Source organism: Natator depressus, chromosome 9 (genome assembly GCF_965152275.1).
Source record: "Natator depressus isolate rNatDep1 chromosome 9, rNatDep2.hap1, whole genome shotgun sequence".
Lineage (NCBI taxonomy): Eukaryota > Metazoa > Chordata > Testudines > Cheloniidae > Natator > Natator depressus.
In genome coordinates, this window is record NC_134242.1 from 9,391,748 (window position 1) to 9,413,472 (window position 21,725).

The window sequence follows — 21,725 nt, forward strand, 5'->3', positions numbered from 1 at the left end:
AAGCACTATACCCAGATGTAGAAACACTCTTTTCTCAACCTGTATATTATATAATTTGAACATTCGCTTTAATAAAATTTTCGCTGATCTCTTTCCCACTGTCAGAGGGGACTCATTAGGTAGCCTCTTCCTATATCAGCTGCACATTTACAGCTTATCTCAGCATAACAAGAGAGAAACTGTTAGAAGAGAACAATGCAAAAATGTCAGTATGTTTTGGATTTGTTCCCTTGATGATTTTAAAAATAATCCCCAACATCTAGTTTCAAGAACAGATTCAAATTTAGTCCAAAGAGATTCATAAACCTTGGGTGATATTCCATAGAAAGCAGGTCAGATGTTCTAAATAAAAGAGTGGGTTTCAGAATGCTCTGCAGTTTAGGAAATAAATTCACTTTATCTCCAATAGTTCAAAAGCATAGGGGTATAAAATAACACTTTGTGCCTTCTGTGTGGGTCCTAAAGCGCAGATATTTGGAAAGCGCTATGTTTCCCAAAGGTCCTGTAAGGTGGGTAATTATTATCATCCCCATTTTATGGAAAGGAAAGTTGAGGCATGCAGATGGCATGTGATGTTGCTAGACATCATTGGGGCGAAGCCCTTAGTAGGATTACAAAAATCATAGTGAGGATAATGAGAATATCTACAGCTACATTGGGGGGATAAGACGTGTAGAAGTGGTCTAACCCCTCATGTATCACAGAGTAAGCCAACACTGAACTGACATGGTCATTTAGAAACTTTCCTAGGGGCAGGTTATTCTAGAATTGTGCACTCTTAAGGCCACTGCACCATCCTCCAGAGCAGCTGGGACTGGCCACTGTTGGGAAAGAAAGTGTCCTAGCAGGGAGCATAGGGTAGAGAGGGGAACCCTCTTGTAACCAAATGCTCTGTTCTTTCAGCAGAATTCTCATTCTGCTACTAATAAACACTCTTAAAAAATCATGACACCCGTGCCCCTCTGCTGTCGCTTGCAGAAGTTAATAGGGTGAGAAGGGGTGATTTGGATCCAGATCTGGATTAGGTTTGGTCTTGGTATTCAGGGTTTGGCTTCACAGGCCAAATCAGAACCTGATCTTGCAGTCAGTGGCACCAGAATCTCCTGAGCTGCTTTTGATGAAATTTTGGCCCAGAATGGTGGAAATCTCACAAGATTGGCTGCTTCCCTGAGTTTTCCACCATTTTGTGCCAAAATCTGTCAAGAATGATTCTGGCCACGATCTGAGCCAGAAATGGGTCCCTTCTAGTTTGGGAGCTGACTCACCAAAAGCATAGGGGTGGGTTTGGATCTAGGGATTTCTATCCAAACCAACCCCTCACCCCAAATTTGAACTGGTTCTGATCTGAGGTTCCAGTCGCACTCCATCTCTGATTAATGTTTCCCTCCAACAGGATGTAACACGAAAGGCTGGAGTCAGTGCTCAAGTTATGTGTGTGGGGAACAAGGGGATGGAATTATTGGTTATGCCATAGCTACAACACCATGGTAGCCCGCTGAGGATGACATTAACATAAAAGTGGTGCCTTCAGTCACCGTGTGATAACCTAATAATGGTTTTGTTTCTTTTGCCCAAAGATATAGCAGGAAGTCATCAAGCGTGTATGAAAATAAATCTGAGCCATCAAACCGGGAAACATCTAACGACAGGAGCAGAAACTCCAGTCCCAGCACTAGACAAAAGAGAGGTAGGGGTTCCGCGGCACTGTGGAATGTTATCCCATGGCGCTGATATTTATATCTCTGTACACCCAGCTCTGGATTCTTCAAACTGTTGGGATGAATCAAGCTTAACATTGAAAACAAGGTTTTACAAAACTTACAGTCGGAACTTAGTCAATTATGTCCATGGTTATTTTTTAAAATCCCAGTGTAAGCTAAAGTAAACTTCAGAAGATAACTGACTGATTATTTAGCCGGGGACTGTCAGCTAACAGGGTTCAGACCATAATTATTTAATGACAGTCTCTAATAAGTTCTCAAGCTGCATTTTTCTTACTTTACCTAATTGTGAATCTTGATTATTATCAATGGAAATATTTTTTTCATTGGTCAACATTTACCAATAAAAATCTAACCCTTTCAAGTCTAGGAGTTATGCATAGACCTGATTTTTAAATCAGGCATATGTACAATGGGCATTTAATTTGTCCATGCAGTTGTATCCAAACATCATATACTTGTGCATGCAAATAGATGAATATAGTAGTTTCTGCAGGCAGTTACCTGATTTGCATGTGCGGTTGTGATATTTGCAAAATAGGCATACATCTGTGCACCTGACTTGTTGAAAACTCTAGTCCTACATCTAGACACACACACACACACACACACACACACACACACACACACACACACACACACACACACACACACACACACTGTAGCCCAAACGACTTCCGCAAGCAGAAGTGCCGAAATCAGCTGCTCAAGAGGATGCATTCAGTATGGGAACCTGGCCTGTTGCAACTCACTGTGGCTGCAGAAGAAAGTGAAGGTCTCGAGGCAACTCAGGGTGGTACAACATGTACAACTTGAAGCCCAACTTCTAAGCAACATAGAACACTGGGAAACAATGGGAACTTGTGGTCAAAATGTCCTAGTGCACCCATCTGTGCAGAGATATGACTTGAAGTTAAGTATTTGATTTCTTTCTCCTTTTCCCCACATTAATAAACACTTTAAAATTAGGGTGAAACCCCCAGACACACACACATCTTACAATTTTCCTTGTGACTCCTTAGTGACCAAATGCCATGAACAAATGTCCCTTGCTTTAAAAGGATTGAATGTACAAAAACCTTATTTTCCCTGTTCTTGGCATCTTTAGAACCTATTCCTTTTATATTCCTTGCAAAATGCTAGTACGTACACACACACACACACTCTCTCTCTCTCTCTCTCTCTTATGTATCGTTCCCTTTGTGTAGCAGCTTGTCTGCAAACCAGGAAGTGATGGGATGTGCTTTTCTTTGGAATCACAGTGTGTCTGTTGCTTGTCAGTCTGGATATTGTCTGGATGCATTGTCTCTCTGTGTTTCCTTGGTACTTGAGGTCTCCATTTGCTTCTCCTTGGTGAAATCAATTGGCAGTGAAATAGTGACAGTGTAAGGCAGAGGGCCTGTATGGTCAAGTGGTCAAAACACAGGACCTGGAGTGAGGAGACCTGGTTTATAGCCCTTGCTCTGCCATAGACTTTCCTGTGTGACATGTCCATTATACAGATAGAAGACATGCAAAGTTTGGCAGTTGTGTTTGGATCTGGGACCTGGGTTCAGGTCCATTTCTTTTACTAATATGTGTGGGTGATTGTGACTTCTCCAAGTAAATGTAATTATCAGGGAGCTTGACTGTTTATTCAGGTAGGGGATTGGTTTGTTAGTTTTAAGGGCATGTGAATGCATAGAAGATATCCCAGCTAATCAAGTGATACAGTGCATCATTGTATGCCAGCTGAATTGCATGGAGGCTGTTGGAAAGATGTCAGCAGGTAAGGCTTAAATCACACGAAGCATCTGAGTAACCGATTTAGACTTCCAAGTGAAATACCACAGCAGTGGCCTAGTGGGTTGAGGCGACAAATACTCATTGTCAATATTTTTGCTGCATGATAATGCCTCATCTCTTATTTCCCACTGGAGCCAGGAGCTGCTGCCTATTAAAATCACAGCGACACTTTTTCACGGCACAAGGCACCAGGTTATGTGTTTAATTAGCTTGCTGCTAAACTGTATTTATTTTCCTTTTCAAATAGCCACATTCCTCCCCAGTTTTTTGTTTTTACTCTCCATGGAAATTCAGCAAGCCAAAATCATCCCTGGTGCAACTCAGTTGATTTATACCAGGGATCAGCTTGGCCCAGCTAGTTTAATTTACCTGGCTTCATGTCACCTCTTCAGCTGTTGCACAAGCTTGGACTTAATCTAAAGGATTTTTTTTTTTTTTTTTTTTGCTTGTCATCCAGCTCTACCCTTTTCTTTCCCATAAGCTGAAAGGGTGACCCTTCCTGTCTTATTTCTTTTCCCTCTGCCTCTCTCTCCTAGCTGATGCTTCCACCAGCCTTAACCTTGAGTGCTCAGCTCTTGCTAGAAAGCGATTCACATTACAAGGTCTTTCCAACCGCAGAGCTCCACCTAAAGGTAAAATCACCCCATGCAGCATTCAGTCTCCAGCCATCTGTCTCCTGTGTACAATCCCATGATGTTCTCTCCATTCCATGGTGCCATCCCTCACTACCTCCTAAGGTGCTGCTGCATCCCATCCAAACGCATGCACACGCTCCTCTGGTCAATCCTTTTTTACAAAATTGCTCCTATGGCAGTATCGACAAAGTTTGTGTCTTTAGTGTGGTGATGGAAAGCGTAACTGACGAGATGCGAAATGTTCATTTTTGCATTCAGGCCTCTCACAGGAGCCTAATCGTGAAAGAGTCTATTAAATCACAGAACAAACACACACACACCCAACAATAACTTTTTCCACCGCTTCTTGAGTGGGGAACACCCAGCCACCCAGCAATGTTTTGCTTTCTGGTGTAACGTGTTAAACTTTCATTTGTGAGATCACTTAGGCTCTGTAAGAAACTGTGGTCAGTGGTTAAGAAAGCATGGTCTAGTGGTTATGTCAGGGGACTGGTAATCAGGAGATCTGGAAATTATTCCTTCACCTCTCTGTTCCTCCGTTTCTTCATCTGTGAAATGGGGTATAGTGAATCTTGACTCATGAATGTTTGGACAGTGTTTAAGGTCCCTGGAAGGAAAGTGCTGCATGCTTCTGGGGCCATTATGCCAGCAGGAAGAAGAGGAAGTAATTTGGACAGTGAAAACGGGCAATAAAATTTGCAAGCAGTTTTCTGAAATGACTCATAGACTTAAAGATCAGACGGGACCATCATGATCGTCTAGTCTGATCTCCTGCACATTGCAGGCCACAGAACCTCTGACTGTTTGATGTTTTTTGCTTTTCTCCTGCTCTGATAAGTGACATTTTCTTTCCAAGTGCACCACGAGGCCAAAGGTCAGTGTAGGATAGTGGAGAGTGGACGCATCAGGAGAGGAAAATGTCATTGAATAGAAAGAGGCAAAGCGGAAGCATTACATTTAAAAAGTGACATAGCAGAGGAGAACACACCAAAAACCAAAGTAGCCCCAAAGTCCTTTCAGCTAACATAAGGCAGCACTAAAGAGAGAGGGTCTAAGCTGCAAAATCCAGTTCTGGATTTTGACTCCAGGGGCTGGCAGTTTTCAGATTTGGTTTGGTCAATTACAGAAACATTTGCAAAAGTCAAAATCAGATTCAGGTTCAGACTGCAATTCAGTTTGGGGCTTTTTGAACCCTTGGTTTTGGTTTGGGCCTTTTCCCCTCTTCTGTCTGCAATCATCTCAGTCCTTGTGGGATCTGTCTTCTCCTTCTATTCTCTTTCCAGGCAAAGGAGAATACTGAAATACTTACGGTGCTATCCCTGTGGAGCATGGGCATTACTCAAACTATTGTTGATTTAGGGTCCACTCTTTTTAAATGCTAAGCACCCTCAAATCGTTGACTTGCAGGATCTGGTTCTGACTTATGATTCTTTTGACACATCTAAAACATGCTACATCATGCCTGTGTTTATTGATTTCAGTTTGTTGTTCTGTTCTGTGCGCTCAGGGGAGCGAGATTTGATCCTCTCTTGGCATGGACGAAGCCCATGGTAGTAACTGCAATATGCAATATCCTGCAGAACACTGTCATTTCGCTGTTTAGTGACAGGGTTTTTTTTGCTCCTGCTAGTACTATAAAGAATGACTCATCAAGATACAGTACACATTAGAAGAGGGGGTATAATCAATAACAGTGACAAGACTATACTGGGGTTGCTCAATGGATTTGACCTGGGCAATACAAGCACTGCGGCTACTGTGCAGACACCTTTTCTGAACAACTCTCGCCAGGTTGCATAGCTCATGGAAGGAAAAAGTCCTATTTAGAAGCAAGTAGGTATCTTGGCATTGACCTCTCTAGGTCCCAGTTCTGCTTTCCTGCCACCCTCAAAACTGCCCCTGAAGTCAATCATCTCCCTGATCTTTTAAAGTCATCTAGCATGTATCTGCAGGGGTGCTGGAGCCTGGATGAGAAAAAAAGTCACCATCAGTATCCTGAAAAAAGGAAATACTAAAGAAGATCTAAGACCATGAATGGAAAGTGGAATTTTAATTGCATCTGGCCACGCTAAATACTAGGCCAAATTCTGTTCTCAGTTACAGCAGCATAAATCTGGAGTAATTCAATTATAATTATGTGTTGCAACTGACAGCAGAATTTGGCCTGTTGTGTTTCTTCAGGATTATAAGTGGGTGTAGAAAGGTGTATGCTCCGACACAGAACAGTGTGTTTGTGCTTTTACAAGTAAATTCATATAATAATCTCAGAAGCGTAAAATTTCCAATCATGTTACGGAGGCATCAGTAGCAACACCACAGTAGTTAAGGCTGCATTAAGCTTTTCACTGAACAGCTATGATGTCCTCCATTGTTGGCAGCCGGTATCAAGTGGAGTGCCCCAAGGGTCGGTCCTGGGGCCAGTTTTGTTCAATATCTTCCTTAATGATAGATTAGGAAGATGGCGTGGACTGCACCCTCAGCAAATTTGCAGATGACACTAAACTGGGAGGAGTGGTAGATACGCTGGAGGGTAGGGATAGGATATAGAGGGACCTAGACAAATTAGAGGATTGGGCCAAAAGAAATCTGATGAGGTTTAACAAGGACAAGTGCAGAGTCCGGCACTTAGGATGGAAGAATCCCATGCACCGCTACAGACTAGGGACCGAATGGCTAGGCAGCAGTTCTGCAGAAAAGGACCTAGGGGTTACAGTGGACGAGAAGCTGGATATGAGTCAACAGTGTGCCCTTGTTGCCAAGAAGGCTAACGGCATTTTGAGCTGTATAAGTAGGGGCATTGCCAGCAGATCGAGGGACGTGATCATTCCCCTCTATTCAACATTGGTGAGGCCTCATCTGGAGTACTGTGTCCAGTTTTGGGCCCCACACTACAAGAAGGATGTGGGAAAATTGGAAAGTGTCCAGCGGAGGGCAACAAAAATGATTAGGGGACTGGAACACTTGACTTATGAGGAGAGGCTGAGGGAACTGGGATTGTTTAGTCTGCAGAAGAGAAGAATGAGGGGGGATTTGATAGCTGCTTTCAACTACCTGAAAGGGGGTTCCAAAGAGGATGGATCTAGACTGTTCTCAGTGGTAGCAGATAGCAGAACAAGGAGTAATGGTCTCAAGTTGCAGTGGGGGAGGTTTAGGTTGGATATTAGGAAAAACTTTTTCACTAGGAGGGTGGTGAAGCACTGGAATGCGTTACCTAGGGAGGTGGTGGAATCTCCTTCCTTTGAGGTTTTTAAGGTCAGGCTTGACAAAGCCCTGGCTGGGATGATTTAGTTGGGGATTGGTTCTGCTCTGAGCAGGGGGCTGGACTAGATGACCTCCTGAGGTCCCTTCCAACCCTGATATTCTGTGATTCTGTGATTGTGCTAGTGTCCCTCATAAGATGTTTTGGCATGAAAAGGTGCTACAGAAGCTGTAGTTGTTACGCCAGCCATGCTAATTTCTGTCCCAGGGGAAAGACGCAGTGAGAAGTGAGGTTTGTCAAATAGAAATGAGGGCATAGAAAAGCCTCTAGTGTCTGGACACTGAAATGGGGAAATACAAAAAGAAAGGAAAGTGAAAGTTTTTTTTTTTTTTAGATCACTACTAAATCTCTACAGTACCGTAGTTCTGTAGAGCACACTGAGATATTCAGAACATTGTAAGTCGGAAACCACCATAAAATGTACTGCACCCCAGTGTTCTTCTAGTCCTAGGAGTAGGATAGCAACAGAAAAGCCAGGGACTCCTTCCCTTTTGATCCTCAGAAGATTTGGGGGACCGATTTTCTCAGTTGCTGAATCCTGGAACAAAAAGGTCTCTGAAATACAATTGCAATCCTGCGAACGCTTCGGCCATGATCCTGCCTTAGAATCTATGGAAAATTTCAGTGCAAATAAAACAGTTTTGTTTTCATTTAAATTTTTCTTTGAGTGTTTTGGGGGTTTTGACAAACATCTGAAAATAGCACGTGTTCAGGTTTTGGATGAAAATAGATTTTTTTTCACAAAACCTCTCATGGAAAAAAGTTCCAACAGAACATTTTAGCCCTGTTCGAATGCTAAGTCCCATTGAGGCCATGTGCCATTAAAGTAAATCACATGCCTTTAAAGTTTTGCTGAATCAAGATTTTACGCACATGTTTAGCTTTACTCATATGGGTTGTGTCCAATTGATATCGATGCGACTACTCATCTGAGTCAAGTTACTTGTGTGCTTGCGTGTTTGGAGGATCAGGGCCCAAGGACCCAATCCAGAAACACACAGAAGTGAGCAAATTTTCTCATAGTGTGGTCCCATTGAAGTCAGTGTCATCGAAGTTACTCCCAGGCCTACTTGTTCGCAGGATCAAGCCTTTAACAAGTGTTTGTGGGTTTTCAATACGTTTAGAAATGCCACCTGCCTTCTGGAGCTGGCAGTTAATTAGTCCACGGGTCTCTTTTATAAAATACTTTAAGACAAAGTCAGCTGGAGGAGGTGGAGACAGCTCACATCGAAATCTGTGCAAGTTGTGTCCTCTCTCCAGAACTGAATTTGGCTCCTTGAAAGAAAAGATCCAGGGCTCCAGATCCTGAGCTGATGTAAATCAATGAAACTTCCTGGCCTTCAGTGGAGTCATGTTGATTTACACCCGCTGAGTATCAATGAGTCGCTAAATACCTTACCGAACCTGGGCCCTAGCCCAGAAGTGTTTATTTGTCAGTGTTTTTCAGCCACCAGTAAACCAGTCATCGCAGAACAGTTCCAGTATTTTTCTTTTAAAAATCCACATAACCCATCAATTAAACTGTGCCATTTTAACTGTCCTGTTCATCTCTGTGTGGTTTGCAATTGTACTCACCCTAGTTTGGTGCTAAGGTATTAATTGGTGCTGGTTCCCCCCTGCAATATCTTAAGGATGGTGTAACGGTAAATGTTTTAAAAATATATTTTTCTATGCATGTCACTTACGAGATTGTACATTTCTTGGCAACTGACCTTCTTACCCTTTTTCAGCTGCTGCTTTGCTTTGGACCTGTATAACCTCCTCTGCTTACTAACCTCTAACCCTGCCTTGCCCTGCATCTCTCTGTTCTCCCAGATCCAGAATCTAAAGAGAGAGAAGTTACCCGTCGCTTTTCCCTAGCCTCCTCCATCAGCACCACGGTCACCACATCTGCTCTGACCAAAGGTACTGTCATACTGCCTGCTAGGCGAGCCTGGTTCCTCTTCACGCTGACTGTGATACATCTACTGCCAAACACTTATGTTTAAGGGATAAGCCTATACATCAGGCTCAAGTCTGATATATGCAGAGGGCTGCAGAGGGAGAGTGATCAGGGCCAGAATATGTCATCTGCAGAGAGAGAGAGGCCCAGCTGGGCCTATGTATCTGAAACATTTGCATGCATATGGAACCTGATCCCCTTTCCATTGAAATCAATGGGAGTTTTGTTGTCGACTTCATGGTCTATCTGGATGAATATACCTCAAACAAGTCCCACCAATATTCACAGAAATTGAATTTGCTTTGCCTGAGTCTGCACCCGATTTGCGTTTTCTTCCTGTGACTAGTCTATCGGACACATTCCCTGGCAGGAATGTTCATAGAAACAGCAGACTTGGATAATAGAAAATATGAATGGAAGTGGTCAGTTTTGAGCTCACAAATGCAAGGGTTTGCACAAGACACATGATTGTAAGAGTCATGTTCATCCAACAGTGAGGAAACTGAAGCATATCACCATGAGATCTGTGTGTGCATTCGTCACGCAGTCCTCACAACACAGCACTCCAGAACAATTTATAGGCCAAGAGCTATTTGCAGAAAGTACTCAGAGCTAACGAAGAAACTGGAGCAAACTTTAAGCTGTTTGCGGGCAATTCACAAACAGAAAAAGTAGCTAAATTCATTTAGTAAAATTTAGAGCTAAGCAAGTAAATTTTACTTGCTTAGCTCTACATGGGATCAAGCCCCTTATTCTTAGCACAGTTGGCTTTGAGTTGCATTGAAGAATATGAGCTAAGCCATTGCCTGAGCAAAGAGATGATGCGCTCCTGAAACCTGTGTTAGTGATGCTCTGGATGTAATGGACATGGTGTGGAGAAAGAGCTTTTCATCTGTTATCCTCATTCGGACTTTGGCTCCGGAGAGAGATGCCTGATTGCCATTTTAGCTGTGGGTAGGCTGGTGTGATATACAGTGTGACTAAGTAAGAGAGGAAATGGGAAGCCATAGCTGCACAGAGGAGCAGAGAGGGGACATCATATCCCTGGCATTGTTTTGTGGACTGGCTTATTGAAGAAAATGTGTATAAATTATAATGAAATATCAATTGCATTGTGAGAGTTTCCAATCCAAAAATCATAATGGAGATTTTAATCAAAACAAGATTGGTGGGCAGGTTTCTTGGCCGGAAGGTGAGAAATGAAACCTGATTCTGAATGATTTTAAGAGATGCAAGGCAGAGTCAATGATTTTCAATTACATATTTTATTGCTGTCAGGTACTTTAAGGAAAGATTTTGGGTGACATGCCCAAAGCATAAACTTTGCCTTGCCCTTACCCAAGTACAGAGCCAGTCAAGATTCTCACTTGCTCATTCAAGGGCCATTACTTGCCATTGTTCTCTTATCCTCCCTGTTAACAGACTAACCCCATCACATCATTTCACCTTGGGGATGTGAAGCAGGGCACGGGATGACTATCAGTAAATCAACTTGCAAGGGGCACCCTGCAACCCAGAATACAATGGCATCCTCTCTTATTCAAGAGTATACCTCTGGTACATTCACTGATCCAAGGCAGAGCCCTGCTGAGGTGGTTCTCAAAGCTGTGTCTTCCCTGAGACATTTGAATGGCCTAGTGCCACCTGCTGGACAAACGGGAGATGAAAGTCTATAAAAGTTGGGGCCAGTTACTTTTTCTCAATTTTACTTAAACTGTAAATGATCAAAGTTGCAAGAGGGGGTTTTTTCTTAGTGCATATCACAAAAGTATTTTTCTTCCCCTTTTCCAGAATTGCTTAGTGGGTTGTTTTGGTTTTTTTGGATTTTGTTTGTTTTGTTTAGTAAATGCATTATCCTACGCTCTTTACACTGGTCAGTTCCAGTAATTCCAGATCATGTTTCTCACAAACAGATAATGGGGAAAAAAGTTGTACTTCTAACTACATTTATAATCTTGTGCATCTGCAAACTTCACACAGGTCCCCTGGGTTCTGCAGTTAAAGTCAAGAGACATGAAATAAAGAGTGATCCAACTCCTCTGGGGTTTGAAGGTACAAGTATTGGCATCATGCATGGAATTCTTCTCCATAGTTCATTGATACCATCCATATCTCTTCATCATTGGTGGTAGATTACATTAAAATCCACAAGGATTTATGAGTTTAGTGTCTCAGTTTATGCTTGTCACCTCATTAGTTGAGCTATGTTTAAAGAATCTCATTTAGGGATGGGCCTGAATCAAAGCCCCAGGTCCAAACTCCCTTTGGGAAGGCAGTGAAGTTCCAGAATCCGGACCCAGTGCCAAATCTGGATTTTGTGGCTGTTTTCTTTCTCTATAAGGGTCAGAGCCCGCTGACTTGGTGGGGGCTGAGAGTTATTCAGAAGCAGAATCTGGATCCCATTTGGGTCCTTCTTCATCTCATCGATCCAAAGTAGGAGAAATTAACTGCAGTGCTGCCCAGATGGGAACCCTTCTGACACCGTATCAAGGGAATGGCACTTAATTGGCATTAAGTGGGGTCAATGACATCCTGCCTTAGTTTTAATAAAAAGTCTCACTGAGCTGCACCGTCACATTGAAGAGGAGAGCGGCACTGACACCATTCGATAATCCCTACGCTGCATTTGACCTGCAAATTCTAGTTTGGCCATCCCTGTCCCTTTCCACTCTCCCCAGACATCACACTTGTAATGGTAGCAGGGGGTTTGTGCATGCTGCATAGAGAGAAGGCTAGACGCAGGCATTTTTGTCCATTAAAGGTGCAGTGTTTCATTTCATTCAAGCAGAGTTTAAGACTATTACCTGCAGCATATTCTTCCACTGGGGAGAGACAGATCTGAATTGAACAAAGGATGCTAACCGGTTCACAATTCAGGGTGGGATTCACCACCACGTACTTGGAACAGCACATGCTTGCATGGCACAGTGTCCCCTTTTAATGGTCAGTGGTTGGCTGTGACAAAGCTAGGTCATAGAGTCAGGGTATAGGGAGGACTCATGAGCCAGGGCTATCCAAGGAGAGGTAAACTGCAGAACGCTTCCTTCATCTGTGCTGCTTTGCAGAAATCTGCATAGGCAAGGGGTGAGTGGCTGGTCAGTGATGGAACCAATCCGATATTCGGGGCCAGCTGCCTTATGAACCCCAGCAGAGGAAGCTGGACTTCAGAGGATGGAGGAAACAGTCCTGCGTACAGTCAGGGGGCTGTGGTTCAGGGCACAGATGAAAAGGGGGTTGTTCAGTTTTCTTCTCCCTGGTGACTCCAGCTCCTGAGTGCAGGATCATCCTGATCCCCTACTGAGTAGCATATCCCATCTCTCTTAACATGAAACCATGACCATTGTCACATCTTTACTTGTGGATGCTGCTGCTTCCAAAGATCCAAGTGAGATACAATTGGTAACATTAAGGGATTGATTTTGCTGTGAAAAACCCTAAACCTCCCCAACCAATTTGCATTGATTAGGAATTATTTCATTCATTCTTGGTCAGGAGGAACAATTTATGGTTTTTATTAGTCGTCATTTGGATGGTCATTGAAAACCAGCCAAAACAAACTCTAGGAGCTACAGAAGTATTGCAAATGCTGCAAGGACAGTATGTTACGGGGGAAAATAAGGAAACTTTGGAGGAATGGAATACTGCACCATTCACCTGACAATTATTTTTCAGTCAATAAATGACATCCACATTTCTCTTTGGTTTGTTCTGTTTGCTCTCTGCACATCTCACATTGCATCTGTGTTTTAGTGGAATGCCGATGTGATTGCAGCAGTGTTTGCGTTCAAGAGATCAAACTTGCTTTTTTTTCGGCAGTAAAGGAATACACTTGGTAGTGGGTCCATGTTCAGTTTTTCACTTTTAAGAAGAATCTCAGTAAGTGACAAACTTCTACTTCCTATCACAGATGCTTTTGAGAACACCATCTTAGCCCAGACTAAATGTAATGCCAGTTCCATCACAAGACCAGTTCCTAGATCTGCTTCACAGACAGGTAAACAGAATTAAAATGTTCACAGTGCTTCATGTAAATCTGAGGATATTTATGACTATGTTAAACGGTCTTTACCTTAAGCGAAGTCCTCACTATTTTCTCTCTCCATTTTTTTTTAAAGGAAACATTATTTCCTTTGAAAGAAATGTAACCATAAGCCTAGGTCACTGCAGAATGTAGAAATAATGGACCGGACTCTGATTTTATTTAGTGGATTCAGAATAACTATTTTTAATTAACTCTGGTAAGTTCAGAATCTGGCCTGTGTTATTTTATAGCATCTCTGCAGCGTATGAAAACGTACTGAACATGGGCCGTCTCTGAAATCCTGTCATTGCAATGAAAATTAGCAGAGAAAAGGATGGACCAGGTGATGGAGTTGTTGTAGGACTCTTTATTGCTGGGAAGCCTTTAAGTATTACAGTGAATATCTTGACTCTTGGCTGTGAATGACAATGGCATGAGATCACCACTAGTCTGCCCAGGAATGTTGTAGGTTTTTTGCTATAATCTAAATGTGTGAATTTAAATCAATAGTTTAGTTTATTTAGCTCAGGAAGGGGTTTAAGCAAAACCCAAAAAGCCACTCTTATATTGGAAAAAGAGTATCCACCTGGGGGTTATATTGGTGTAACTATATCGGAATAACTAGTAAAACTTTCCCATGTCAGCAAGGCCTCTGATGTACCTTCCTGAATTGTTCTAAGTCAGACCACTCTCCATTTTAAAATATCTCTCTAAGCTTGGTTCTGCAGAGCAGTGCTTCTAGCCAAACTGTGGTTATTGCTTAGAATGATGGAAGAACAGACTATCTCCAGGGTTAGAAGCTTGGCACAACGCCTTGGCTGACCTGGCAGCTAAAGAGCCAGTAACATCTGGAAGAAGAGGGACTTCAGACAAATGTGAAAAGATTTGGTCTAACTTTTTAGGATGCTTTGATTAATCTCTAACAGATGGAAATTGAGATATCGCTCTGGTGTTCCCTCCCATTCCTTTACCTTCCTTTCGCCTTTCCCTCCTCCCCCCACATTTGCCACCTATTTTGGGGGAAAGGGGATTTTTTTCAGTAACATATAAATAAAAAAACCGTGGTTCTGGGTTTGTATTGTTTTAAACCAACCTTTGCTCTAGAGCGTGCATACATGGCTGGGTCGTGCATAAGTATATTGTGAGAGCATCTGACTTTGCATCTTGTCTTTGCCATGGGACTAATTTGTGTTCAACAGGAGCAAGCTGTAAAAAGTTTGAATCCGCATCCAAGCTACCTGCACTTCTTGGCTCTGTTAACATGAAGGAAATGTCTGCTGGGCCCCTGCGTGGGTTCTTCCACCTCTCCCCCAGCATGCACCTGTTCAGAGGCTGCCCAGTGCCCTTGTGAAGAGTCGTGTCCCTGCTTCTTCTTAATAAGCACATACTCCACACCTGTCTGAAAGGGGGTGTCCATGGCCCCGCCCACTCCTCCGCACCAGCCCTCAGAGTTGGCCAAGCAGGGGGCACATTACACCCTGTCCCAGAGTGGCAGATTTACCACACCAGCATGTACATCCCAAGAGCTTCCTGGGGGAGGGAAGGTGGATTCCTCTTGGGATATAAAATAACGCGGCACCTTGACACCCCGTTGCGTGTCCGAGGGCACTAAGACGAGACGGTTGTGTCTGGGCTGGAAATCTGCCTCTCACATTAGATCCCTGGTATTTCTTCCTATGGCAGTGTTGGAGGGAGCCCAAGAGAATCCCATCTGACAGGATCAGGTCACTTCTGCTTCCATGGGTGCATGCAGATGAATAGCAGAGAGAAAGGTGAAACTGTTTCAAGAAAGAGTCATTCAGTTCAGGTTCAAGTTTTGGGCAAAAGCTGAGGTGGGGGGGAGGGAGAGGCAGCGAATCTGTTCACTTGGTCCTACTGTAAGTCTCATGAATGTTAGCCTGAACGCTGGCCGTTTTTCTTCGATACGTATAAACCCATGCATTGTGGTTCTGTGTGGCAGCTTCTCTCCCTTTGCACCACAGTTTGCAATGAAAAGCAAGTCACCTTTTTTATTAATAAAAAAAAATTGCAGCGTGCTGGAGCATTCCACATTAGTGCTCACTTCCCTGGTGCAACATCTTGCCATTTGTGAGGGTTGCGCTGGAAGGCATTAGAATGGCTCAGCTGTGTGTCACAGGCTCTGTATTGCTAACAGAGATTCTCCTTTACCTGTGTCACGGAGTGTAGGGGAGTCAGGGCCCTACATCCCCACTTCCTGCAATTCACTGTGACGCTCAGCCAGCCAGTAAAACGGAAGGTTTATTGGATGACAGGAACACAGTCCCAACCAGAGCTTGTAGGTACAACCAGGACCCCTCAGTCAAGTCCTTCGGTGGGGGGGGGAGGGGTAAGGGAGCTCATATCCCTGCCCTGGGGCTCCCTCCGTTTCCCCAGCCAGCTCCAAACTGAAACCCCCTCCAGCCGTCTCACCTGCCTCCCACTGGTTCCTGCTCCAGCCTTTGTCCAGTTTCCTGGGCAGAAGGTGTCACCTGGCCCCAACCCCCCTCCTGGGCTCTCATGTTACATGCTCAGGTATCTTCCCTCAAGGAAAGTCTCCCATCCCCAATGCAGACAGTCCCAGAAAACCTCCCCTGCAACATTCCGAGGTCAACACTCCCCACTCCCTGCTGCGTCACAACCTGAACGATTAGTGGCTTGCACAGAGGAAGAGCTGAGTCCAATCCTCACCAAAGCTGTGAGGTTCCAAGTGGCTGTGTGCACCATGATGACAGCAGTGAAATCCTAGGTGGCTGCAGATTTGTTGCTGTTACACATTTTTCTCTCCTATGACATTACAGTTTATTTACTGCCATGTATAACAGCAAGAGGAACCAGTTGATTTTGTCTGATATAAGATATCCACTACCCTGATCGGTCAAAAAGATTTATTCACATTAGGCATGTAAATCAGACCATCTCTTCTTGACTCCTGAACTCTGTTTGTATCAGTGCTGTGTCAAAAGACTTGTTCCCCCTGTTGTTCTAACTCCTTCCCCTCCCTCACAACTTCTGCCTTTGGCATACGTGCCAATTTTTGGAAGCTGTTTGGGCATAAGATCAGCTGAAGGCTGGGGTTGGGTGAACTGTTATTCAAAAGCCTTTGGCCTCAAATACTAGACATACAGGGAGGTGAGCTAGAAGCTTGAAAACTGAAACAGACCCAGCGCACCTGAAAGGCTACTGAAAAACCCACAGTGGCTTTGCAAAGTCACCATTTGCCATAATTCTCTGCTCCTTGTCTCCTACATTCTGTGATTCTTAAACTGAAGATATTTAGCAATGTGAAATACATATGTAATATAGCAGGGGCAGGGGGGGAGGGAATCTATGAACTGCCTATTTAAATGTTTGAGTCCTCTAAGAGCAAATGCCCTGTAGTTAAATCCTGCTGTTTCATTTCCTTTGCAAAGGTTGGCCCAGCAGGCAGATGCCCTCGCTAGACACCTTTGAGGATTTCGAAGCCATCCCATCCAGCACGGATGAACTCTCCAACTCTTCTGACATGGAGGAAGAGGCCAATCCTAACAATGTAATTTTTTTCACTCCCATCTCATTGTAAGCCTAGCCTGGAATGGGCATAAACTGCAGCGTTTTGATCCATGCATTTCCGAAGTTATGGGGTGTTTTAATTAGGGGGCTTGGTTTGGTTCTAGGATGGGGGCAAAAGTTCAGAACTGGAACAGGGTGCAGATCTCCCTGAAGTTCAGGGTAGTTCACACATTCTTGGTGTTGGTTTGAGACCATCTTAGGTTTTCAAGAACCTTAAGATCTAAGGCTAGGCTACTGTATGTAGGTATAAGATTTAGCAGTGCCCAGAATGCCCATCCAGCTTGCACTTCTAATATTTCACAGTACTGGTAGCACCAGAGCTCTGTAAACATACTGACATGCCCAGGCATTGCTTTGGGATGCATTGAATTCTTCCCTAGGTTGTTTTGCCAGCCAGAATCACAGAAAGTCTCACTCACTTTTAACCTCCTGATTTAAATTATGTTTAAATACATTAGATACAGAAACAGGGGGAAATAGCATAGTCCCTTCCCCTCATCCCTACGCCTTTTTTGGTTCCCAAAACTCAGAAGGGTCTAAAACCAACCGTTATTTTGCTTTTCTCCAAAGTGAGAAATCATGCCAATGACTGGAACAATATGTTGTCATTAATATTACACCCAAGCTCAGATATTGTCAGTCTCATCCTATAGGTGGCACTGGTGAGGCCACATCTGGAGTACTGCGTCCAGTTTTGGGCCCCCCACTACAGAAGGGATGTGGCCAAATTAGAGAGAGTCCAGCGGTGGGCAACGAAAATGATCAGGGGGCTGGGGCACATGACTTATGAGGAGAGGCTGAGGGAACTGGGCTTATTTAGTCTGCAGAAGAGTGAAGGGGGATTTGATAGCAACCTTCAACTACCTGAAGGGGGGTTCCAAAGAGGATGGAGTTAGGCTGTTCTCAGTGGTACCAGATGACAGCACAAGGAGCAATGGTCTCAAGTTGCAGTGCGGGAGGTCTAGGTTGGATATTAGGAAAAAACTGTTTTATTAGGAGGGTGGTGAAGCACTGGAATGGGTTCCCTAAGGAGGTGGTGAAATCTCCATCTTTAGAGGTTTTTAAGGCCCGGCTTGACAAAGCCCTGGCTGGGATGATTTAGTTGGGGATTGGTCCTGCTTTGAGCAGGGGGTGGGACTAGATGACCTCCTAAGATATCTTCCAACCCTAATCTTCTATGATTCTATGAATCATCTCAGCCCCGCTATAAACCCCATAAATAAAGGGGTGAGGGGTGCTGATTCCATTTTTACTTATACCATCTTTGTACTGGTCCATTGACGTCAATGGGCCTTACTCCTGATATACACCAGCGTCACTGAGAGCAGAAGCAAACACAGGAATGGAGAAAGAAGCCCTTAACTGCAGTACAAGTTTATTCATTCGTTTGGGCTCTTCTACAGCGCCTCTTTCTGTAGCATCTGGGAACTTCACATTCCCTTTAAAATAAGTAAATTCAAACACATCTGGATCACCCAAACTGATGACTCCGTAAAATCAAACAGAAACCCACTGTCAGAATGATGGCTGATTTATTAATTTGAGTTTGAATAGGCAGGTGAGTCCTGCACTGATACCTGAATATCACTAACCTCACGCGCTGACCAAAAATAAAAGAATGAAAAAGCTACGACATTCCCAGAAGAATAAATCTCTGCAAAGCCTAGCTCAGTATGTTAACCAGAAAGTCTCTCTCTTTTGTTTCCTCCCTTCATGGTAACTATATGCTGTATTGTCTCATTGGTTTTAGGGGTCCAATCTTTTACGGGTAGAAGGAAGTTATGAAACCTGTTTTCCAGAGTCTCTCACTCTAGAAAATGGAGATTTAGTGCATTTTGTACAGGAAGGAGAAAATGGACAATGGTAAGTACAAAAGAGAAAGTTGCAGCTAGGACAGCTGTAACCACATGTAGGAGGTGGAAAAGCTAATTAGAAGGATCTGAAAACATTTGCAGAAACGAAACCCAAAGCAGGAGGAAACCTATAGAAAATAGAGAGAACGCCACATTGTACGGTCTGTGGCAGAGTCTAACATGGCCTAAAGATGGGTTATTATGTACAAGGGATATATTCTCTCTGTGATACATGCACATAACCCATTTGCACCAAGGAGATACATTGGCACCATTGTACACTTATACCAATGGGACCATTGTATGCCTAGCACCTGCAGCTCCTCTTGAAGTCAAGAATTTCTTCTGTCCACTGGGCTCAGCCCCTCTCTGGATCAGCTGTGTATTGAGGGTAGGATGAGGTTAACATGTATTTGAAAAGTTACTGTGTCAGATGTGGAGTCTAAATTCAACCAGCAAAGTACAAAACAGAGGGGTTTTAGTCCTGCTTCAAGAGTGAAAGGGTAATTAATCCCTGTAACAACTTACCAAGGGTTGTGGTGGGTTCTCCATCACTCGCCATTTTTAAATCAGGGTTTGATGTTTTTCTAAAAGATCTGCTCTAGGAATTACTTGGGGGAAGTTCTCTGGCCTGTGTTTGCAGGTCAGACTGGATGATCGCAATGGTCCCCTCTGGCTCTGGATTCTATGGATCAGAGCCCAGCTTTAACAAAGGGGTCACTACGAATACCCCCACAGTTTAATAATCTAATCTACTAGTAACTTTTCTGATTCACCGCAGTGTGACAGGAGAGGCTCCTCCAATCGCTCCGCAGTCATGCTGCGTGACTCAAGTGCAGTGACCCTGGCCGGTCCCACCTAGTCCCCTTTGACCAGTAGTGGCTGGACATGACGCTTGGGTGGAGAGAGACATGAAAACAGAGGGGATGGGAAATAGTTGGGCCTCTGGCAGGGGTGAGGCGCACCCTTGGGAACAGAGGAAAATATACCAGTGGCTGCATCCTGCTCTCACTTACATCAGTGCAAGTCCATTGGTCAAAGGTGACGTGCAAGGTGGGATAAGTTAGATTCCCTTGCAGTCATTTAGGCTGCCTCTGCACTGCGAGCTACGGGCGTGATCCCCAGCTCACCAGACGTACTCGCCTTAGCTCTCATCAAGTGAGGATACTAAAAATAGCAGTGTGGCCATGGCACAGGCTACTGCCCTGAGTACCAACCCGCCTGAACTTACGTGGCACGCCGAGCTTCGCGCGAGACCATCTACGCAAGCTGGGAATCACATCCCTAGCGCATGGTGTAGAAAGAGCACTAGGCTCCCTGAGACTTGGACGCCCTTAAGACTTCCTTCTACCTGCTTACGGATGAATGACTGTCGGGAATTCTAAACGGGTGTAACTTGCATGCCAAGAGGCTGGGATATGGTGTAAGTCATAGCGTGGCCCCCTATAATTGACTTCTTGCCCTGTCCTAGTAGGTCCCTTTCCTGCCACACTCTCCTTTGACTAGTCCTTGAATGTGGGAGTTACACTCATTTAGACTCCGTTAGGCTACCTGACAGCCAGACTCAGGGGGCCAAAGTCAGGGGTGATGTGTAGGTGATGGGGTGGGAGTAAGTTTCATGTTCGGAGTCAGGTGTGAGTCTGAGTAAATACAGCCAAGGGGGGCTTAGTCAGTGTCACATTCAGACTGAAGGGGAAGACAAAGTTGTCAGATACCTTATCTTAGACACCTCCTGGAGACGCCTCTGAATTTGTCCCACCATCTCAAAAACATTGGCCAGATCTGGAGCTTCATTGCCACACAGTGTGTGTCTTTGCAGTGAGCAGATTCAGAGACCCTGTAGCACAGTCACACCCTCAGGCTGCTCGCCCCGTGCACAGCTGCCCCAGAACTGGGGGAGTGCTAAGGTGAGCTTTACATCGCCACCCTAGCAATCTACACCTCCCACCCCTGCTGTTCTTTGGCCGTAGCTGAGGAGTTACCCCTATAACGTGCATTTTCATGAAGAACTGTACCAGTGGGAAGGGAGGTGGGGAAATGCATTGACTGCTCACTCTGAATTTCCAGGTTAGTAAAGAAGCTGGCTTCTGAGAAAAGCGATTGGGTTCCTTCCAGTATGTTACAGCCAGCAGAAGGCGATAGTAACAGTATCCTTAGGAAGAACAATGCAGGTAATAAAGAGTTTCTAATGGGGTTTTAAAAGCTCCTGGAGTTTCCGTTTTTGTTTAATGAAAAGGCACTTTGGCACCTGATCAAACATACACATGACAGTACGATATGTCTTCAATCTAACTGTCTCACTGGAGCAGGGCTAGAGGTGGCATTTCAGTCCCAGTTGGAGTTCAAGGTTCAAACCCACGATCAGGGCTATGGTTCAGGTTTGGATTTGATGACATCAAAATCTCATGAGCTGTTGTTGCGGAGCAGGTGCTCTCACAATATTTCCACCACCTTGGGCTAACGTTTTTTCAAGAAGGGCTGTCCTGGTGAGATTTCAGTCAAACCAGAACTAGAAATAGTCCTTTTCCAGTTTCGGATCTGACCCAAAACCCAAACCATAGGGCAGTGATTGGATTTAGCGAGTTGCATCTGAGCACCCTCTGAAAATCCGGTTTAACATTACAATTTTGGCCCCTCTTTATAAATATCAGTCTGAAATCTGCCTTCAGTTACATCTTGCATTGGAAACAAAGTGTAACTGAGAGCAGAACCTGTCATGATCCATTTACTTGAGATCTGAAGGTGAGAGCTAATGATGGTTTCGTTGTTGTTTTTCAATTTGCTATGATTTAGGAAAGCACTTTTGAAAATTAACAAGAATTTCTTGCTGCAGTTTAAGAGACACACATGGTAGTTAAAGCTGGAACCTAATGAATCAGTGTTCCACCTAGACCAATGTCCTGCCACTGACACTAACTTATAACCAATGCTCCAGAAGAAAACCAAAAACACATGATGTA

The 21,725-nt window shown here is 44.1% G+C and overlaps 1 protein-coding gene across 6 annotated transcripts in view; it reads left to right on the forward strand.

The window, feature by feature from the left end:
• The window catches only part of MCF2L2 (MCF.2 cell line derived transforming sequence-like 2), a 330,633-nt gene that overhangs the window by 304,960 nt on the left and 3,948 nt on the right, over positions 1 to 21,725 (forward strand). For 3 of the 6 annotated variants that reach the window (XM_074963486.1, XM_074963485.1, XM_074963487.1), the window contains exons 26-33: positions 1,578 to 1,687; positions 4,043 to 4,138; positions 9,216 to 9,305; positions 11,323 to 11,394; positions 13,250 to 13,336; positions 16,774 to 16,892; positions 18,663 to 18,775; positions 20,833 to 20,936. In XM_074963486.1, coding sequence (XP_074819587.1) covers positions 1,578 to 1,687; positions 4,043 to 4,138; positions 9,216 to 9,305; positions 11,323 to 11,394; positions 13,250 to 13,336; positions 16,774 to 16,892; positions 18,663 to 18,775; positions 20,833 to 20,936 — 791 coding nt within the window. The remainder of the gene's footprint in view (positions 1 to 1,577; positions 1,688 to 4,042; positions 4,139 to 9,215; positions 9,306 to 11,322; positions 11,395 to 13,249; positions 13,337 to 16,773; positions 16,893 to 18,662; positions 18,776 to 20,832; positions 20,937 to 21,725) is intronic. The other 3 variants (XM_074963488.1, XM_074963489.1, XM_074963490.1) reach the window with 3 other exon arrangements.